The sequence below is a fragment of the Loxodonta africana genome, chromosome 5 (assembly GCF_030014295.1).
Source record: "Loxodonta africana isolate mLoxAfr1 chromosome 5, mLoxAfr1.hap2, whole genome shotgun sequence".
Classification (NCBI taxonomy): domain Eukaryota; kingdom Metazoa; phylum Chordata; class Mammalia; order Proboscidea; family Elephantidae; genus Loxodonta; species Loxodonta africana.
In genome coordinates, this window is record NC_087346.1 from 24,591,589 (window position 1) to 24,614,926 (window position 23,338).

The following is a 23,338-nucleotide window of genomic DNA, read 5'->3' on the forward strand; positions in this document are numbered from 1 at the left end:
GGCCTTGTCAGAATTTGAATGTTAAGTAATTGAACCCCTTTATATTGCCTCCTGTCTTATGGATTCAGACTCTTAGACTAAAAACACATTGTTAGATTTTATATATGAAAATATTTTGTGCTGTGATTAGTTAACATTTTAAATGTGTCTTCATACATTGGGCCTAAGAATTTGGAGAAAAAAATTTTTTTCCAGAAGAGAAGTGGTAAGTTATTTTGGTAACTTGATTATAGTACTAATCCTTTTCAATATAATCATTTATACTCAGGGTGAAAAATTTGGACCATTTGCTGGAGAGAAGAGAATGCCTGAAGACTTGGATGAAAACATGGATTACAGGTTGATGTGGGAGGTGAGGATGTGACAGTTACTTAAAATGTTTAATATTCTTATCTTTATATTATTTGATGCATTTATAAGGTTAGGTATATACGTGTTGATTCCAGTCTACTATTTAAGGGTTGAAACAATTTCATTTTAAGGAAACCGAATAACTTGAAACCTTAGCATTTTTTAAAAAGTTATAGATTGTTGAAATATCTTAAGAGATAGTTTTCTAGAACTCGGAAGTTTATAGTTTACCACTGAAAAATAAGTTTCCCCTGTATATGCATGTTTGGATTTCAAAGCAAGCGTGTCTTATACTGAGTTTACAAATTTGACTTCTGAAAATGGAATTACACTTTTCCTTTAGCGTTTATTTCCCAATTGCAGCTCTAACTGCATAGGAACAATTTGGGGCTCTTTGTTGGAATGAAAATCCCACTTTAAAATTTCGCTTATCTTTGAAAACACATATTTAAAGAACTATGTCACTATAAACAAACAACAAAAAAAACAAACCCATTGCCGTCGAGTCGATTGTGACTAATAGCGACCCTATAGGACAGAGTAGAACTGGCCCATAACACTTAACCGCTATACTAGCAGGGTTTCCTATGTCACTACAGATAGCTTTTTTTCAGCCTAAAGTCCTCGTTATGCAAGTATCTATCTGTATATGCAAATATATGTCATTTCCTGTGAAAATTTTCACATATTCTGATCACTTGGTTTACTAGTCATTAGATAAAGATAGGCTGAGGGATGGAGATAGAAAGGCATAGATATAGAGATTGTTGAAGTAAAAACTTGGGGGAAAAAAAAAACCCAGCCTCCAGATTGTATTTGGTGGGTTCTGGAGGAGGGTGCTATGAGTTGAATCGACTCGACAGCAGTGGGTTTGGTTTTGGTTTTGTTTTTTTTGGTAGGAGGGTGGGAACTGAGAGAAGTGGGAATCATAAAATCAGGAAGACTTCGGTGCAGGACTAGGGAACTACACATAGAAAGGCTCTCTGAATGTGTATATTGCATTTATAAGCATCGCAAGTGTTACTGAAACTCCTGGGGAGGCGGGGTGGTTTGGAAAGAGATTCTTAAAGGTTTCTACAAAGAAAGTGATGGAAAATTAAATATATAATCCTCATCATAATTTAAGAAATGGAAAATTTACTGATATTGCCTTAATTTAACATTCTGATTTGTTTATTTTTATGAACCTAAAATACATACATATATTTTTATTGTGCTTTAGGTGAAAGTTTACAGAGCAGATTGGTTACACATTAAATACTTAATATACAAATTGTTTTATGACATTGTTGCCAACCCCTCACTGTGCCAACGTTTTCCCCATTTCTACCCTGGATTCCCTGTTTCCATTTGTCCAGTTTTCCTGTCCCTTCCTGCCTTCTTATCTTTGCTTTTGGGCTAGTGTGCCCATTTAGCCTTGTATACGTGATTGAACTACTAAGCTTGTTCCTCACATGTGTTATTGTTTGTGCTACAGGCCTGTCTAATCTTTGGCTGAAGGGTGAACCTCAGGAGTGACTTCAGTACTGAGTTGAAAGGGTGTCTGGGGGCCATATTCTTGGGGTTTCTTCAGTCTCTGTCAGACCAGCAAGTCTGGTCTTCTTTTTGTGAATTTGAATTTTGTTCTGTATTTTTCTCCTGCTCAGTCTGGGACCCTCTGTTGTGATCCCTGTCAGAGCAGCCTGTGGTAGTAGCTGGGCACTAACTAGTTGTGCTGTGCTCAGTCTGGTGGTGGGTTTGTGGTTCCTTAGTCCTTTACACTAATCTTTCCCTCGTGTCTTTGGTTTTCTTCATTCTCCTTTACTCCAGCTGGGGTAGGACCAGAAGATGTATCTTATATGGATGCTCATGGGCTTTTAAGACCTCAGACACTACTCACCATAGTAGGATGTAGAACATTTTCATCATCAACTATGTTGTGTCAGTTGAGCTAGATGTCCCACAAGACCATGGTTCCTAGCCCTCAGCCCAGTAACTCAGTCACTCTGGGAGTTTGGATACATCTGTGAAACTTCTGTGAATTTGCCTTGGTCAAGTTGTGCTGACTTCCCCAGTATTGTGTGCTGTCTTACCTTTCACCAGAGTTGCCACTTATTCACTGTCTAGTTAGTGTTTTCCATTCCCACCCCTCATAACCATCAAAGATTGTTTCTTTCTGTGTGTAAACCTTTCTTGAGTTTTTATAATAGTAATCTCATACAGTATTTGTCCTTTTGTGACTGACTTATTTCACTCAACATAACACCCTCCAGATTCATCCATGTAGTGAGGTGCTTTGCAGAATTATCATTGTGCTTTATTGTTGCACAGTATTCCATTGTGTGTATGTACCATAGTTTGTTTATTCATTCATCTGCTGATGCACACTTAGATTGTTTCCATCTTTTTGCTATTGTGAATAATGCTGCAATGAGCATGGGTGTGCATATGTACTTTTGTGTGACGGCTCTTATTTCTCTAGCGTATATTTCTAGGAGTGGGATAGCTGGATCTTATGGTATTTCTATTTCTAGTTTTTTTTAAGGAAGCACCATATTGTTTTCCAAAATGGTTGCACCAGCTTATATTCCCACCAGCAGTAGATAAGAGTTCCAGTCTCCCTGAAACCTCTCCAACATTCATTATTTTCTGTTTTTTTGATTAGGGACTAATGTTGGGGTGAGATGGCATCTCACTGTAGTTTCGATTTGCATTTTTCTAATGGCTAGTGATTGCAAACATCTCCTCATGTGTCTGTTAGTCGCCTGAATGTCTTCTTTGGTGAAGAATCTGTTCATGTCCTTTGCCTATTTTTTTAATTGGATTATTTGTCTTTTTGTTGTACAGGTATTGGATTTTCCTGTAGATTTTAGAGATTAGACCTTTGTCGGATTTGTCATAGCCAAAATTTTTTTCCTAGTCTGTAAGTTCTCTTTTTACTCTTTTGGTGAGACGATGTTTAATTGTTTAAATGATGCCTATAAGTGTTTAATTTTTAGAAGATCCCAGTTATCTAGTTTATCTTTTGGTGTTTGTGTAGTGTTAGTTATGGTTTGTTTGCTATTTATGCTGCGTATTAGGGCCCCTAACATTGATCCTATTTTTTTTTTCATGATCTTTATAGTTTTTGGTTTTATATTAGGTCTTTGACCCATTTTTAATTTGTTTTAGTGTATGGTGTGAGCTACGGGTCCTGTTTCATATTTTTGAACCTAAAAATATTTTTAATGGCTTTCACTATTTTTCCATAAGGTCTTAATTTTCTCAGCATTTAATTCTCTTACCGTGAATGTTTTTAGAAATGAAAACTTTATTTGACAAGCAAAATTGATAATCCAAATAAACTATAAATGATAGAAATAGCAATTATATAAGAGATCTTTAATGACTTTTGGTCTTTGTTTTATAGTTTCTAAACATTTTAGTGTGATGGTCAGGGGAATGTTTTCACAGCTGGTTATAAGACATTGTCAAGCAGAATAATTATAATTTTTATTTCAAAAGAAAGAATTTCTATAGGTAACTTGAGAAGTCAGTTTTTGTGTTGTTATATTGTTGACTTATGGTCAGCGATAGACTACTTAGCTTTACTTTATCTATTCCTGTGGTTCTTGAATGTCTTTACTTTTTTTTTTACATACTAGTATTCCCAGTCCTCCCACTCTGCCAAAGAGCTACTGATTTTATACATTTTTTATGTTCAGATAATATTATATTCACCTAATCATTGCTATTCTTTATTTTATTTTACTTCTTATTTTATTTGTATTTTGAATAAATAACACTTTTACTTATTATGGAGTCCCTGGGTAGTACAAACAGTTAACATGGTTTGGCTGCTAACTTAAAGGTTGGTGGTTTGAGTCTACCCAGAAGTGCCTTGGAAGAAAGGCCTGGTGATTCACTAAAAAAAAAAAAAAAAACAGCCATTGAAAACTCTATGGAGCACAGCTCAACTCTTATAACATATGGGGTTACCATGAGTCGGGGTTGACTTGACAATAACTGGTATATTGTGCTTATTATACAATTCAGCGGCAGTCAGGACATCAAAAGATGCATTGCATCAGGCAAATCTGCCCAAAAGACCTCTTTAAAGTGTCGAAAAGCAAAGATATCACCTTAAAGGCTAAGGTGCGCCTGACCCAAGCCATGGTATTTTCAGTTGCATCTTATGCATGTGAAAGCTGGGCAATGAATAAGGAAGACCGAAGAAGAATTGGCGCCTTTTGCATTGTGGTATTGGTGAAGAATATTGAATATACCATGGACTGCCAAAAGAATGAACAAATGTGTCTTGGAAGAAGGACAACCAGAATGCTCTTTAGAGTCAAGGATGACGGGACTGCGTCTTACGTACTTTGGACATGTTAGGAGGGATCAGTCCCTGAAGAAGGACATCATGCTTGGTAAAGTAGAGGGTCAGCGGAAAAGAGGAAGACTGGCAACGAGATGGATTGACACAGTGGCTGCAACACTGGGCTCAAGCATAACAAGGATTGTGAGCGTGGCGCAGGACCGGGCAGTGTTTCGTTCTGTGGTACATACAATCGCAATGAGTCAGAACCGACTTGACAGCACCTAACAACAACAACGTTATACAATTCAGTACATACAAAAGGATACTGAAGTCCTCCCTCTTTACCCAAGACCTATATTAACCCCTTAGTTCATGTGCTCTCTAACATCCCCAAGTTCTTCTCTTATGTTGAGTCTTCGTTTTGGGTTCTGGCCATTCTCTGCTCTATGAAGTTTTGCTGCTGAATAGGGGAAGACAGAGACACTTTCTCAGTGGTGTGTCATTAGAGGGAAACTTAAAAAACAATCAACACCTCTTCAACTGCAAAGGTTTACTGCTTGCTATCAATCCTTTTCCTTATTATGCCAATTGAGTGAACTGCTTCTCAACCTTGAGTTACTCTATTAAAAATCTCTTTTTATTATTTTAGCTTCGGAGGAGCAGGTCTTCAGGAGAGCAGGCAGAAGAGAATAACTGGTTGTACTACAGTCTCTCTCTCATGGAACCCTTTCTAGTTCTTAAAGAGGGAAATACTGAGCATTCCTTCCTCTGGTGGGCAAATTGGGACTGGTTATTTAAGTCATTTTCAATATGCCCCACAGCTACTTCTGTGAATTCTATGCTAACCATCATGTTGCGCTCCAAATGTGTATGCCTTCCTCTCAAACCGCAGTTACCCATGCTGAGGTTATGGAATATGAGTCAGGTAGTATCTGGGAAATGATGTCATGAAGGCATATGGCATAGTTCTTTCTCCATTTATACTTAACCTTTGCTGGTGGTGCCAGTGTTTCAGTGTATCTGTAACAAGCCAGCTCTTGGGCCAAGAGCTCCTGGCTAGCCATTTCATAGCAAGAAACTTGGAGGCACCAGTCAGGATTGAGCCCACTGGCGTGCGTGAGCCTGTTTGCTTGGGACAGAATATAGAGGGTTGTGATGGAATAAGGGGGAGCGTTGACATTGTCAATTGTAACCTTCTTGTTAGTTTCCTAGGGTTGCCATGACAAAGTACCATAAAGTAGGTGATTTAAAACAGCAGACATTTATTGCCTCACAGTTCTGGAGGTTAGAAGCCCAAATTCAGGGTCCTCCATATTCTTTCTGAAGGCCCTAGGGGAAGATCCTTTCTTATCTCTCCCAGCTTCTAGTAATCCCAGGCTTGTTCCTTGGCTTGTTCCATCTCTGCCTCCATCTTCATGTGGCCATATTACCTTTTTATGTCTCTGAGACTTTTCTCTTTTATAAGAATACCATTCATATTGGATTAGGGCCCACACTACCCCAGAATGGCCTTATGTTAGCTGATAACATCCTCAAAGGCTGTATTTCCAAATAAGGTCATGTAACTGGTACCCAGGGTTAGGACTTCAACTGTTTTTTTGGGACACAGTTCAATCCATGACATTTCTCTTACCTCCAGATTGTGGTGCTTGAAGGTTACTGATGCCAACTGCTTCAGATCATTCACCAGCCCTCCATTCTTTCTGGATTGGCCACCAGGATTTGAGCTTGAGGTCTGAAGAAACTAAATCTCGCCTGTCCTTAATGGTTCTTGCTAAACTCAGATTTCTACTTTTATTTTAAAATGAAGTGCATTAGCGGAATAATCCCGAACTTCTCAGGCCACAGGGCAATTACAGAGTGTGAGGTCAGGAACCAGTGCTTGATTGTAAATACTTCCCACTGATGATTTGATGTGATGAACCCAGTTGTCTGTGCTGTATTCTATTCTTCTCTCAACTAGGAGACGTTTTGTCTACCTTCTGCCAGGTAGTTTGGAACTTGAGATACATTTTCCTCAATTTGCTACGGGCTCAGACTCATTCAAAGGCCAACGTCCAATCATGTGCTGTTGCTAAAACTCTCAGTAATTTTTTGTTTTTAAATCTCCAGGACATTCCTTTTCTGTAATATTTTCCTGGGAATGTCAAGCCACGGTTTAAATATTTACTCCCCAGGTACTGGTTCAGTGCTTCCAATGCATACTTTCATGCTTCGGTGCCTCTAGAATCCAACTCAGGTTGTATAATTTCCTCGTCACCTGCTCAACCATCAGTCAGGTGTTTTGAAGCAGCGGCTGGTGTATCCAGTGTCTGCCTGAATCTTCCAAACAGCTCTGTTGGCTGTGTGTCTTCCTTTCACATTCTGAAGTGATTCTCTGTCCTCCCCTTGGAGAGGTTTTGTGTAGAAATGGCCTGGTAAATTGTCAAACTTGGCATTTTCGTGCCTTTTGCACTGCAGTTATTTATTCCTGAACTTTGCATCTATGCTGAGATCAAAAGTCTCAGCATACCCGTCTCTTTCTCTGTCAGTGAATTATGCTGAGCCCATGCTTGTTTTTGAGGACCAGGGTTTGGACAGTTTAGCTGATGCCTTTGGGTGTTCGGTGACTGATTGGATACTGTTGGACTCAAATCAAATCGGTAGTACTAGATGGTTCTCTGTGGATAGATAGTTCTCACTCCTAGCCTGTTAAGAACTTAGGGGCAGAATACCAAAGAACTGGATAAAAACTGAAGCTTCAAATGAAATATTCAATTCTTGGGTGTAATTTTTATATGAAAAAGTCAAATCTCTTTCACTTACATGCAAATTAATTTTTGCTGTTATGTCATCTATAACTTAGATAAAAAAGTGCCTATCTCAATACAAACCTTGAGGAGCATTAGAAAAAAAAACAGATAGGACTTAAACTTTGCTTTCTGAAAAAGATGTGTTTTTCTCCTAAGGAGCCTGTTTTTTTTTAAGGGTTCCAGACTGACATATTGTGAGAGTCACCCACCAAGTATTATGTCAGTACTAAGGACAGCAGTCTGCTTTACCTGTAGGAACCTAGATTAGTGGAATTTTAAAAGTTTTACATTTGTTTATTTTCCTAAATCTATCCCCTTGAGGATAGATAAGGAAAACTGTTTTATATCTGAGGCCAGTGGCATTACCAGAGCAATTTAATTATTACAGTCTACTTGTTTTTTTTTTTTTTTTTTTACTAGATAAAAACAAAACAAAACAAAAACCCACTGCTCTCGAGTTGATTCCGGCTCATAGCGACCCTGTGGGACAGAGTAGCAGAGCGGAACTGCCTCATAGGGTTTCCAAGGAGCAGCTGGTAGATTATAACTGCCGACTTTTGGAAGTCCTGTCGGGTAGGAGCGACAGTATTAGAGACCCCAGGGGACTCAAAAGCATTGTTAGTTCCTCCTTCAGAATTATGAAGTTGCATGAAAGGATGCTATAAATCTAAGCCATATGCTTTTTAAAAAAAAAAAAAAAGTTTTTTTTTTTTAGAGCAGTTTTAGGTTTTCAGGGAAATTGTACAGAAAGTATATACAGTTCCCATTTATTCTCTTCATCCAGCACACTCTTTCTCCTATTAACATCTAGCATTCCTGTCAACATTTTTTAATTTTTAAAAAATTATTTATTTTGTTGTTGAGAATATATATTTGGTTCCTTGGTTTGGAGCTTTAGGGACATGGTTTCATGGGACATCCCAGTTAATTGTCCTAATAACATGTTTAGTGTTTCTGTTCTATCTTGTTGTTCTTTGTGTCATGCCTGGGGTCTTAAAAGCTTGCAAGTGACCATCCAAGTCACAACAATTGGTCTCTGTTCACCTAGAGCAACATAGGAAGAAGGAGAGTCAGGAATTAGAGGAGGATATGATGAATGTGTGGCTAATTGCCTCCGTGAACAACTGCCTCCTTGGCCATGAAACCATAAGTGGATAGTGCTTGGCTGACTTTACTAAACGTTTTGATCAAAGATTCTATAAAAGAATCTTGATCAAAAGGGGGAAAATAAGAACAGAATTTAAAATTCTCAGGGACTCCAAACTTTCTGGATCCATGGAGTGTGTATGAATACCTAAAACTACTGTGCTGAGATAACCTTTAAACCTTAAGCCAAAAATATTCCCCAAAGTCTTCTTAAAACCAAACAATGGCTTAGGTTAACAAGTAAAGAATGTCTGTCTTGAGCATTGTGCTATTTTACGAGCTATGTGTATGGGATCAAATTGACAATAGCAACTTAAAAGATTAGTTAGGACCCTTAGGGAGCAGTGAGTTTATATTAATGGGGGAGAAATAACTAAGCCATATACTTTTGAAGAGCAGAGAAGGTTTCTGTAGTCTCATGTTGCTGAGGAGGGGCCCACAGGGCATACCATTCATTCAGTTGGAAGCACTGTAGGGCTGTGTTATAGGAACAGGCTCAAATGAACCAGATTGTGCCTACTGCAACTACAACTGCAACTCAGCCATGAATCAGATCACTCCCTGATTAATGTAAGGTGAACATTTTCCCTTCTGCCTGGCAGAAGACAGGATGAAGCTCCTCTAGAGAAATATAAGATCTGGATTCTCTGAAATTTTTTGATATACAATGTCCAGAGTTTAATGAAAAATGACTAGACATGCTAAGAGACAGGACCGTATGACTAAAACCAGGAGAAAAAACTGGACAGTGGAAACTGGCTCAAGGATGATTCATGTTAGACCAGAACTTTAGAATAACCATAATTGGTATGTTTTAGAAGATGGAAGAACAGATGAAACAACTAGATGAGAAGACAGAGAATTTCACAAAATATTGGGATGTATAAAAAATATAACCAAATGTACATTGTGGAACAGATAAACATAATAAGTGAAATTGAGAGCTCAGTGTTTGAATTTGACAGTAGGCGTGACGTAGCACAAAGCAGGATTAGTGAAGAGAAAAGAGTTCAATAGAAAATGAACTGAAGCACAAAGATATGTGGGCCACCATGAAAATGCTTACTGTCTAGTGTTAACAGGAGCTAAAGGAGAGAATGGGACAGAAGAAAAATTGAAGAAATAATAGATGAGAATTTTCCACTGCTTTTAATAAACATTACCTGACTTACTCAAGATGCTCTGTAAACCTCAAGCAGCATCAATATCAAGAAAACCATATCTAGGACATCATCCTTGGTAAAGTAGAGGGTCAGCAAAAAAGAGGAACACACTCAACAAGATGGATTGACACAGTGTCGGCAACAGTGGGCTCAAACTTAGCAACAATTGTGAGGATGGTGCAGAACTGGGCACTGTTTCATTCTGCTGTAGATAGAGTCTCTCTATAAGGCAGAACTGACTTGATGGCACCTAATAACAACAACAACAGGCATATCTAAGTAAAACTATTGAAAACCAGAGACAAAGAAAATCTTAAAAGTAGCCTTCAGAAGCAAGAGTTATTATTTTCAAAAAATGCAGCAATAAGACTGACAGCTGATTTTTAACAAAAATGATAAAAGACTACTGAATACTCTCTTTAAGGTGCTCGAAGAAAATAACTGCCAATGTAAAATTCTGTACTCACCAAAGTATCATTTAAAAATGAAGCCATGCGTAGTTCTCTGAGCCCTTTAAAAAATGACCATCTCTCTATGTGATAGTTCCTTTGAATTTTTCTTACAGTATTAATCACTCACTCTTCAAATGAAGAAACCATGACCACTTCCAAATCTCAGCCAGAGAAAAATTGAATACACTCGATTCCCTGAATGGGTAAAGCTGGAAGAGAGAGTAATAAGAAGCTTTTAAATACACTGATGTTGTTTAAATTGAAATAGACTTTACAGATGGGCTAGAAAGGAAATTTTCAAGGTATAGCAGAAATATAACAAACTTGGTGAACTATTCCAAAGAAGTTCCCATTGATCTTCCAAATTCCACATTTTGAAGTAACATGTCAACCACGTGCAAATACATGGTCTGTTTGGGAGGAGGATGAAGAGATCGTACATTGTTTCCTCTGAATTGAGTTTATAGAATTAAAAAATTTTAAATCATATTACAGAATAGAATTTTAGTTTTTGGAAAACCCTTACTTTGAAATAAAGTTCTCTCCAGTAAATTTCGTCTGAATGATACCAACCAAAAAAAAAAAAAAAAAAACCTGTTGCCATCAAGTTGATTCTGACTCAGAGCAACCCTATAGAACAAAGCAGACCCACCCCACAGGGTTTCCAAGGAGTGGCCGGTGGATTTGAAGTGCTGACCTTTTGGTTAACAGCTGAGCTCTTAACCGCTGCTCCACCAGGGCTCCCTTCTGAATAATGGTGATGATCGATCCTCAAAAGTTGACTGAAGTCAAGTGGGAATCTGGGAAATACTTGTTCATGTTCAAGTTGAAATGACAAAAAGTTCTTGCCAGACACAAAATAAAGCCAATCTGAAAGAAGTAGCATGAAAAATCTCAGACCTTCAATTGGTTCACCAGTAATTCTGAAGATGCAGCTGAGAGTTCATAAAAGATGCTTTTTGGCCAAATTCATTAAAGTATAACTTGTCGTCTTATATGGATGATGCAACAGGGGAAGAAGAAGAAGCTGATGTTCGTAATGATGATGAGGAAGACTTGGAACATGTTGATGAAGAAGAAGATGAGGATAAAGAGGAAGAAGATGAAGGTGATGATGTTGAAGAAGGAGAGGGAATTGAAGAGGAAGATGACTGATGCGTGACGGAATATTGATAGATTCCAACCTTCTTTTTGTTTTTAAATTTTTTATATTCTCTGGAAGTAAGCTGCAGTCTTCACTTTTTTCTCTTTATGCTCAGTTTTCTTTTTTCTAGCGAGACTTCTTTGTTTTATCTTTACAAGATTGTTCTCACCTTAAATTGTGGGAAAAATGTCTTGAGCAAAATATACTGGGACAAGAATCTGTTTGTATTTCTCATCCAAATTCATTTTTATCCCTTCCTGTCTCAAAAAATCTTTAGTATTTATGGAATGGACACAACACATTGCACTGAGGGAAAGAAGACAGTTTCCTCCATTTGCTCTTCTTGAAGCAGGAGGGTGCTCATCCCCTTTGTATTAGAGCACAGAATTCTTGAGTTTTCACTTCTTTCTCTAAAAGGCTCTGAGATTACACAGTGTCTCTATGTGAGTATGAACATTTTGCATTATTATTTATGTATGTGCACTGTAGGGTAGGGTAAGGGACCTAGTTTTACCCTAAGTAAGTCCTTGGCTCCAGAGAAACAACCCTTGGACTAATAGGGGTGCCTCAGTCTAGGACTTGGAGACTACAGCTGAGAATTTGTATTGGTGAGTGGATTTTTCTAGACCAGAAAGGACTCACCTGGGAGGCTGATATCAACTACCTCAGGAGGCATGATTTAGTTTGTCATGCAGGACTGGCTCATAAAAGCCCTGAACACCAAGGCTGTCAGGGCTTCCTGGTTGATGACAATATCTGCTCTCAGGAGGATTGCATGTCCCTTGAGACATGGAAGCTTTGTACTGGAAACGCTCCCAGACCTTGCTCTATGCATCTTTTCATTTCCTTTTTGGCTGTAGTAGATCTGTTGTCATAAGTGTGGTATGTTGTTGTTAATTGCTTTTGAATTGATTGCAACTCATGGCGACCCTGTGTGTGTAGACTAGGACTGCTTCATAGGGTTTTCAAGGCTGTGACCTTTGGAAGCAGATCACTAGTCCTGTCTTCGAGGTGCCTCTGTATGGGTTTGAACCGCCAACCTTTTGGTTAGTCTTTGAGTGCTTAAGTATTTGTGCCTCCCATGGTCTTACAGTTTGGTATGCTCTGTGAATTTGGTGTGTTGTTCCAGTGAATTGTTGAACCTAAAGGAGCAGTTGGAGCCAGCAGATCAGAAAGTAAGGATGTTGTATGGACTCCTGAGCTTTTGGCTGGCATACTGAAGGGGTAGTGGGAAACCAGCCCCGAATTTGTGGCCAGAAGAGCACGAGATTGGGGTTGTCAAATGGACTCCTGCAACTTGTGGCTGGTGTCTGCCTGTTTGGCAGCCTGAAGGATGGTGTCCTTTTAACTTGTGAGCTCTGACCTAGTTCCCGGTGGTTATGATTAGAGAGAGAGCGCCACGGGAATGGCTGACAACAAGGATGGGGAAGTAGGGATGAAAGGAGTGATTCTGTTTCCACATTTTGGGGAATGGGTTCATGCTGATCTTTACTGCCCATGTACTTTCTCATTTTTAAGGAAAGAGAAACAAAAAATAGAATAATATCAGGTCAGCAAAGGAATCAAGATATAAGGACCTTAGTGTTTCAAGGAGAGTAGGGAGATAATGGGAAAGATGGATGTTTAAAGAGATGATGGCATTTAGTAGGAATTTTGGCAACCTGGTTTTTTTGGTATGCTTGATTATAGTTTAACATAATACTTCTAAGATAAAATTATCTCATAAGGTTGACTTGAGCCGTACTACTTGATGGAGAATCAGCCAAAATGTGTAAGATTTTTTGGAATTGACATTTTCTGTTGTACTCTTGGTCCTGTTTGTTTTTCAATTTAATTTTTGTTTCATCAGAAAGAATGCGCTCAGTTGTAAACCTTGAAAGTATATATAGGTTTCTTTGTAACAGTAAAACTGTATGTGTACACCAAGAATTTGATGCTTTTTCCTCAGAACAGATACACTTCAGACCTTTCAAATTTTATTTGCTTAAAAAGTAGTATTGTCAAAAAATTAAATGGAAATAATGTTTCCAGATGAGCAAAAGCTGAGAGAATTTGTCACCAGTAGACCTGCACTGAAAGAATTAATTAAGTAAAGGGACCTCTCCAGGGAGAAGGAGAATGAATCCTGAGGGAAACACAGAAATGCAAAAAGGAGTGAAGAGCAACAAAGGGTAAATATATGAGCGAAGAAACATGGGTATTGATGATACTAAATACTAATAATAGTGTTTTGTGCATTTAAAAATATATGTACAATTTATATAATGATAGCAATTCAGAAGGCAGGAGGTAAACAAATGGAAAGAAGTGTTCCGAGGATCTAGCATTATTATGAAAGTGATAAAAATAAGGATTAATATTACAGTATAATGAATTAAGGATATGTCTTGTACTCTCTAGTAACTAAAGTGTTACTGAGAGACTGTTTTAACCACCAAGTTAATAAGTGAATATATGGAATAATGAAAGCATTTATTAGTTCAAAAAGAAGGCAAGAAGTGAGGAGAAAAGAAAAAAACTTGGTCAAAGAGAAAATACATAATAAAATGGTAGCTATATATCCTACTAGGTGAGTAATAGGAGTCCCTGGGTGGTATATACAGTTAAGTGCTGGAATACTAGTTGAAAGGTTGGCAGAGTGAACCCACCTAGAGGCAACTCAAAAGACAGGCCTTGGTGATCTGTTTCCTAAAAGTCACAGCCTTGAAAACCCCAAGGAGCCGTTCAGCCTTGCATACATGGTGTCACCATCAGTCAGAATCTACTTGATGGCAAATAATATTAACAACAGATGAGTAATTTTTTAAAATGGGCTATGTACTTTAATTAAAACTATTATTAATGGATTGGATCCAAAAACCAACTTGATGTCTCTTAAAAGACACACTTTTAAAATATAAAGACACAATAAAACCAAAATAAAAGGATGAAAAAATATATGCCATGCAAATACAAACCAAAAGAATGAAGATGTAACTATACTAATATCAGACAAAGCATACTTTAGGGCAGAATCATTACTAGTGGTAAAGAGAGTTAATCCACTTCAAGATTTTTATGTTCCAAATTTGCCTAATCATGGGGTTTGTGCTTCTATTCTGTGCCTAGGGTCTTAAAAGCTGGCAAGCAGCCATTCTAGGTACGATAATTGGTCTCTATTTGGTTGGAGCAACAGAGGAAGAAGGAGAATCAGAAATAGGAGTAGTAAATGGAATGTGTGGCTAATTGCCTCCATTAACAACTACCTCCTTTGCCATGAGACCAGAAGAACTGGATGGTGCCTGGCTACCACTACTGAACATTTTGATAAATAATTCTATAAAAGAATCCTTATCAAAAGTAGAAAAATGCAAAACACAACTTCAAATTCTCACCAAGTCCAGATATTCTGGAGCCATGGAAGCTGGATTAAGCTTGAAATCATTGCCCTGAGATAATCTTTAAACCTTAAACCAAAAATATCCCCTGAAGTCTTCTTAAAACCAAATAATAGTTTAACTTAACTAGTAAAGAATGTCTGCCTTGAGCATTGTGCTGTTTTAAGGTCTATTTAAGTGAGACCAAATCAACAGCATTAACTTGAAAGATTAGACGGGAAACTCAGGGAGTAGCGAGTTTATGTTAATGGGGGAGGAACAACTCAGCAAAAGTGAGAATGGTTGTACAACTCAAATAATGTAATCAGTGTCACTGAATTGTACATGTAGAAATTGTTGATTTGGTTTATTGCTGTGTATATTCTCAACAAAAAAAGTAAAATAAATTATAAAAAAATTGAAAGAATAAGAGAAAATCCACAATCTTAATGGGAGACTTAAACATACTTTTTTCAATTGCTGTATAATATGCAGGAAAAAAAAGCTGCAAAGTATATAAATAACCTGAAAAACACAATACATTGACTTAATTTGACTTAACTGACATATATAGAATATTGTATCCAATAATAGTTGTTCAGATAACATGTGAATCACTTAACATAATTAACCATTTGCTCGGTCATAAAGCATGCCACAACAGATTTCTAAAGATTGAAATAATTCAGAGTTTCTTTGCTTCCTACAGTTAAGTTTGAAATCAATAAAAATTATGATAACTAGGAAATCCCCAAGTTCTTAGAAATCAAGCAGTATGCTTCTAAATAGCCCTGGGGTCAAAGAATATATTAAAAAAGCAGTTAGAAAATATTTTGAATGATAAAGTTCAAGAAGGTATAAAAAGAACAAACACAAAAAGTAGAAATAATGAAATAATGAAACAACAAACACAAAAAGTAGAAATAGAACAAATTCTGAACTAGAAATGAATGTACAGTAGAGAAAATCATTGAAACAAGATGACATTTCTTTAAAAAATTAATAAAAGTAATAAACTTATAGCAAAACCAAAGAGATGGAGACAGAGAAAGAGAGAGAAAAAGAGAAATTACCAGTATCAGAAATATAAAAGGATACACAGCTAGTAATCTTATATATATTTATAGAATAATATGGGAATACCATAACTTTATTCCAAAAATTTTCACAATTTAGATAACTTGGATAAATTTTTAAAAATACACAACTTACCAAAACTGACACAAGAAGAAATAGAAAATCTGAATAACATATATTAAAACCTTCCACAAGAAAATTTCAGATTCAGATGACTTCATTTGCAAATTTTTCCCATACTTTTAAGGAAGATGTAACACCAATCTTACAACACCTCTTAGAATAACAAAGGAGAAACACTTTTCAACTTAATTTATTAGGTCAGTGTAGCTTGAAACCAAAACCTGGCAAGGATATTATAATAAAGGAAACTTACCATTCAGTCTTTCTCATGAAGTAATTACAAAAAAATGTGTAGCAGATTGCACACTTAATGGTAAATTATCAAAGCATATTTCCCCAAAATAACTGTAGCCTGCTCTCATCTTTCCTGTTTAACTTCGGAGGTCCTAGCCAATGTGATTCGGCAAGGGGAAAAAACCCATGATTGGAAAAGAAGAAATAAACATGCCACCGACAATGTATATGTAGAGAAAATTGGAAAGGAAAATCTAAAAGAATCTATTAAGAAGTTTATTAGAAGTCAAAGTAAATTTATTGAGGTCACTGTATATGAACTCAGTATATAAATATCAATTTTATTTCTGTATGAAAGCTACAAACACACAGAAAATGAAATTTTAAGAAGGCAGCCGTTTATAGTAGGACTTAAAATGTGAAATACCTAGGAAATGTCAAATACCTTGTATTTTAAAAATGTAAAATACCTAGGGATAAATCTGTTGAAAAATGTGCAGGACTTAACTGAAAACTATGAAACATTATTGAGAGATCATAAAGAAGATTAAAATATATTGAGGCAAAGGGTATTATACCATATTCATGGACTGGAAGATTCAATATTGTAATTATGTTAGCTCTCCCCAGTTGATCTATAGATTCCATACAGTTTCAATAAAAATTCCAGCAGGGTTTGTTTTTGTTTTTGTTGGTGGAAACTGATTATAAAATTTAAGTGAAAACCCGAAGAGCCATTAATTGCCAAGGTAGCCTTGAATTAAAAGGACAAAACTTATACTACCAGATGTCAAGGTTTATTATAAGGGGACTGAAATTTAATGCTGTAGTATCAGCACAAGGATAGATGAACAGACCAGTATTTTTGGCACATGTGACATTAACAATACAGTGGGGAAAGGATGCCATTTTCAATAATGATGTCTGGCCAAAACAGTATCCATAAGAGAAAAAGTATTTTGGCCTCTACCTCACACCATAAACAAAGAGAAAACCAATTTAATATGGATTATAAATGTAAACATATCAGGTAAAGAAAATTTAGTAGAAAATGTAGGAATACTGTCATGATCTTGGGGTAAGCAAAGATTTCTTAAATGAGAAACAATAAACACTAATCCTAAAGAGAAAAATGTAAATTAGAGAACATGAAAATTAAGTACAGTTCATCAAAGGATGACAAAGAGAACGAATAGGCAGATCACCAAAGGGGAGAAGATATTTGTAACACTTATGTCTGACAGAGAACTTTCATCCAGAGTGTATTAGCAACCTCTACAAACTGATAAAATGGGCAAAACACATGAACAGGTACTTTACACAAGAAAATATCCAAATGCCTAGTAAGTGTATGAAAAGATGTTCAACTTTATTAGTCATTCAAGAAATGCAAACTAAAAGGATGATGAGGTGCCATGATAAATTCACTAGAATGATTAAAATTAAAAAGACAGGCAATGACAAGTGTTTGCAAGGATGCGGATTATCTGCAATAGTTGTGGACTGCTGTTGGGTTTTCAAATTGGTACAGTTACTTTGGAAAGCTATTTAGTGGTATCTTAAAAAACCCACAAAAACAAACAAACCAGTTACCTACTGTTAAGTTGATTCTGACCATGGCAACCCCATGTGTGTCAGAGTAGAACTGTGCTCCATAGAGTTTCCAGTGGCCGAGATCTTTCAGAAGTAGATTGCTAGGCATTTCTTCTAAGGTGCCTCTGGGTGTACTCAGATCACCATTTAGTAGCTGACCATTTAACCATTTGTGTCTCCCATTGACTTCTAGTGGTATGTATTAAAAACCAAAACCAAACCCACTGCCGTCGAGTGATTCTGACCCTATAGGTCAGAGTAGAACTGCACCATAGGATTTCCAAGGAGTGCCTGGTAGATTCGAACCACTGACCTTTTGGTTAGTAGCCATAGCTCTTAACCTCTACACCACCAGGGTTATATATATATATATATATATATAGTATGAATTGGCAGTTATACCTAGCAGTGCCATGGAAGAAAGGCCTGGCAATCGCTTCTGTAAAGATTCCAGTCAAGAACGCCCACATGGAGCATTTCTACTCTGTAACACATGGGGTTGCCATGAGTTGTATTCAACTCCATGGCAATGTTTTTTTTTTTTTTTTTGGTTTGGCAGTACCATTAGGCATATACCCAGAAGAAATGTGTTCATATGTTTACTAAAAGAATGTACAAGAGCTCACATATCAAAACTATCCAAAGTTGTCCCAAACTGGGAGTAATTCAATGTATATTTGCAAAGTAAATGAACAAGTACATTGTGGTATATTCATAAAATGGGATATTATAAAGTTTACATAGTGATGAATGTTCCAGTAGTTGTAATAACAACCTATGCTCCGGAACATGTATGAATCTCAAAAACTTAATATTCAGTGAAAAAAGCTGGAGACAAAAGAGTTCATTCTGTCTGATTCCATTTATAGAAAGTTCAAAAGCAGACAAAGCTAATCTATGATATTATGAATATCCTTTTTTTGAGGGTAGTGATTGGAAGGGGGCCTGAGATGACTCTGGTACTTTTTCTTGATCAGCGTGCTAGTTATATGTGTGTGCCTATTTTGTGAGAATTCGTAGTTTATGTACTTTTTTGTTATTTTGTTCCCCTTCAATAAAAAGTACTTAAAAATAAAACAGAGCAGTGGGATGTCTAGGCAGTGGGTGTGTACTTTAGCTGGGTTGTTAGGGAAGGCAATATTTGAGAGTGACAGCCACATGAAGAAGAGCTGGGTTAAGTACCGAGGGAATAGGAGCAATGGCAAGGAACATGGGATGCTCAAAAGACAGAAACTAAGTCAGAGAGGCTAGAGGTTAGTGGCTAAAAGGCTAATACATGAAGTTATGGCATCAGAGAGATAGTTACATGTCAGATTGTGAGGTTTATTGTAGTGGCAGAGGGAAGCCATTGAAAGGATTTAAGCAAGGAAATGATGTGATCCAATTCATGCCTTGAGAAGATCACTGTGTCTGCTGTGTGTAGAACAGCTGTAGGGAGGCAAGTTGGAACAGGGAGACTAGTAGAAGTCTGTTGCTGTATATAATCTAGGAGTGTTAAGATGGCGGTTTGAAGTTGAACCTTAGCGGTAGAATTGGTGAGAAGTGATTGGCTTGTGGATATATGCCGGAGGTAACTGGCACCTGTACGGCTTGCTGATGAATTTTGTGTTAAAAGGGAAGAGAAGAGTCAAGAATGACTTTTAAGTGTTTGGCCTAAGCCACGTAGGTGGATGATGGTGCCATTTCTGAGATAAGGCAGTTGAAGAGTGAGAGAGAGGAGTAGGAGGGTGTGGTCGACCACTACGTGATAAACTTTTGAAGGCAAGGCATAGTCTTATTATTTCTTAACTTCTCAGGTCTTTGCCAACTATCAGGAACATAGTTACTCAAATAAATATATTGAATAAATGTACAAATTATTTTTGCCACTGGCATTCCTAGGAATGTGTAATTTAAAACTTAAAAAAAGGAAATAATCATTGGCCCATGTAGTACTTTACAGGTTTGAATTTGCCTACTTTCTAGCCATTTTTCTTTCCTTTTGTCGTGGTGATAGTGATTTGACTGAAATATGGATTTTTAAAGAGCTGGCTGGTTGGCTATGCTTAAATGGGACATTTTGTTTACATTTTTTTTTTTGTTGCAGCTATTTGTGATTACAGCTGCTCTGCTGTTTGGGAACTTGATTCAGTACCAGGTTTCCAATGTGTTTTGGTTTCTGGAAAAAATGTTTTCAATTGTTTAACATCTTTTATTTTTCTTTATTGTTTATAGATGCCCTTTTAGGTGTTTGGAACAAAGAAGTCTCCTTACCAAATGTTTTTCTTTGGCAGATGATAACATGATGTTTTCCTAGGATCCAAATGGAACCACTTAGTGTAGACATTAGTGGAAAAATACCACCTAGGAAGCCTTGTAGAATGCTGGGATTCCTAAAACAAATGTCATAGTGCATTCCTTTTGACACTCATCCTCTAGTTAGGAATAAAATTCTGCATTTGTTTTGTGGTTGGCATTTGTCTTCTCTTCACGAGATGGCTCCTTCCTGACTGTGTCAGCCAATCTCTGGCCATTCAACTAAACCTGAGGTGTGATTAAAAGAAGGCTGGGAGTCTGTAGCTCAGTCATTTGGTTAAAGAAAAACAACTTCCATATTATTAAAATACTTCCACCATCTTTGTGGTTCTGATGACAACTTCTAGCTCCATAGGAATTTTGTCACAGTCGATCTTCATATTTCACAGATTCTGTCTTTGTGAATTCACCTACTCATGAAAATTTACTCGTAACCCCCAAATCAGTCCTGATGGCACTTTGCAGTCATTCATGGACATGCGCAGAGTGGTGAAAAATTTAAGTTGATGAATGCTCAGGTTCTCAGCTGAGGTCAAATGAGGCAGTGCTTTGCCTTTGTGTTTCAGTTCTTATGCTGTAAACAAATGTGCTTTTTGCAATCTACTTAACGCCACTTTGTGTGTGTGTGTGTGTGCATTTTCTTGCTTTTTTGTTGGTGATTTGCTGTTTAAAATGGCCTCCAAGTGTGGTGCTGAAGTGCTGTCTAGTGTTTCTAAGGACCAGAAGGCTGAGATGTGCATGCTGGAGAAAAATACGTGCGTTAGATAAGCTTCATTCAGGCATGAGTTACAATGCTGTGGCTGTGACTTCAACGTTAACGAACCAACAGCATGTGTTAAATAAGATGTCTTTAAATAGAAACATTCATAAAACAAGGTTGTGCATTGATCAGTAAATGAAAATGTCATTAGAGGCTCTCAGGAGCCTAACCCTGTACTTCCTCTAGGAGCAGTGATTCAGTATTTGCTAATTGAGTGTTCACGGCGACTTTATTGAGCATAACTACTGTAAATAACGAGAACTGACTGTGTATGTATTTGGCTGCAAACATAGCAACCCCAACTCAGACTGTTTTACATACCGAGGAAATTCATTATGTCAAATAAGAGGAAGTTCAGTAGCAGAGCAGGCTTTTGTTGTTAGGTGCTGTCAAGTTGGTTCTGACTCCTAGCGACCCTATGCACAACAGAACGAAACATGGCCTGGCCCTATGCCATCCTCACAATTGTTATTATGCTTGGGTTCATTGTTGCAGCCACTGTGTCAGTGCACCTCATTTGAAGGTCTTCCTCTTTTCTGCTGCCCCTGTACTTTGCCAAGCATGATGTCCTTCTCCAGGGACTGATCCCTCCTGACAACATGTCCAAAGTATGTAAGACACAGTCTTGCCATCCTTGCTTCTAAGGAGCATTCTGGTTGTACTTCTTCTAAGACAGATTTGTTCGTTCTTTTGGCAGTCCATGGTATATTCAATATTCTTCGCCAACACCACAATTCAAAGGCGTCAGTTTGTCTTCGGTGTTCCTTATTCATTGTCTAGCTTTCACATGCATATGATGCGATTGAAAATACCATGGCTTGTGTCAGGCGCACCTTAGTCTTCTAGGTGATATCTTTGCTTTTCAATACTTTAAAGAGGTCCTTTTCAGCAGGTTTACCCAATGCAATGAGTATTGATTTCTTGATTGCTGCTTCCATGGGTGTTGATTGTGGGTCCAAGTAAAATGAAATTTTTGACAACTTCAGTCATTTCTCCATTTATCATGATGTTGCTCATTGGTCCAGTTGTGAGGATTTTTGTTTTCTTTATGTTGAGATGCAATCCATACCGAAGACTGTGGTCTTTGATCTTCATTAGTAAGTGCTTCAAGTCCTCTTCACTTTCAGCAAGCAAGGTTGTGTCATCTGCATAATGCAGGTTGTTAATGAGTCTTCCTCCAGTCCTGATTCCCTGTTCTTCATATAGTTCAACTTCTCGGATTATTTGTTCAGCATACAGATTGAATAGGTATGGTGAAAGGATACAACCCTGACGTTCGCCTTCCCTCACTTTAAACCAATCAGTATCCCCTTGATCTTGTCCGAACAACTGCCTCTTGATCTATGTAAAGGTTCCTAATGAGCACAATTAAGTGTTCCGGAATTCCCATTCTTCGCAATGTTATCCATAGTTTGTTATGATCCACACAGTCAAATGCCTTTGCATAGTCAGTAAAACACGGGTAAACATCCTTCTGGTATTCTCTGCTTTCAGCCAGGATCCATCTGACATCTGCAATGATATCCCTGGTTCCACGTCCTCTCCTGAATCCGGCCTGAATTTCTGGCAGTTCCCTGTTTATACACTGCTGAAGCCATTTTTGAATGATCTTCAGCAAAATTTTGCTTGCATGTGATATTAATGATATTGTTCTGAGAGCAGGCTTTTAGGGATGGTTTATTAATAAGCATAATGCTGAACCTGAGTGGGTTCTTTCAATCTCTCCACTTTGCTATCCTTGGTACTGCGTAATCCTCAAGCTGTCTATCGGCAGAAGGACTGATCCACTACCAGGCTTCTCTTTCACACAAGACAGTGTCTATAAGGAATGAGGACGCTTTTTCTAGCCCCACTACCCTAATTAGATCTCCCCTAATATGTCAGAGGTGGGTGATATGTCCATTCTTGAACTGGCAAAGGGAATGAGATAATTTTACCCAGTCAGGCTTCCATGGTAGGTCAGCATTTCCAGAGACTTCACAGGGGAGACTGAACATCAAAACAAATTTATTGTTCTTTTAGGAAGGAGAATGGGTGGAGGTATATTCAAAAGCAGTGCCCCATTGGGAATGACCACACTGGTTATTTATTCATTCAACAAGTATGTCTTGAATGCTTACTCTGTCCCAGATGATGTATTAAGTTCTGAGTTTACCTAGGGAAATACAAAATACGTGGCAGAGAAGGTAAAGTTTACTGGCTGGCAAGAAGTCCATGATTTGTATCATTCATAATTTCCACATTCCTCCAATGTTTTGATTGGAGAACACAGAAAGCACATTTTATGCAAGTCTTTTTGTTTATGGGAACTCTTAAAAGAACAGTGTTTTTATGTATTTCTGGAGTTTGGAGGAAGTGTTTCAAGTAGAGAGAAGTGTAAATGCAGAGAGGGAAATTATAAATGCAACAAGATACATGTATCAACCAGGTTATTATGTATCAGATTTTCAAAAACATTTATTTTTCAATACACAAGTCAAGTATAACTATATGACGTACAAAAGAAGAGCAATATAGATGAAGTTAAAGTCCTACCTTATTTTTTTTTCCTGTGTATCCACCCCTGGAGATCT

The 23,338-nt window shown here is 37.5% G+C and overlaps 1 protein-coding gene across 2 annotated transcripts in view; it reads left to right on the plus strand.

Moving 5' to 3' along the window:
- Positions 1-23,338, plus strand: part of PRDM5 (PR/SET domain 5) — a 290,703-nt gene that overhangs the window by 58,205 nt on the left and 209,160 nt on the right. For both annotated transcript variants that reach the window (XR_775716.3, XM_010590528.3), the window contains exon 2: positions 269-352. Coding sequence is in view for 1 of the 2 variants with exons in the window: in XM_010590528.3 (XP_010588830.1) it covers positions 269-352 (84 nt within the window). In the remaining variant the exon portion in view is untranslated. The remainder of the gene's footprint in view (positions 1-268; positions 353-23,338) is intronic.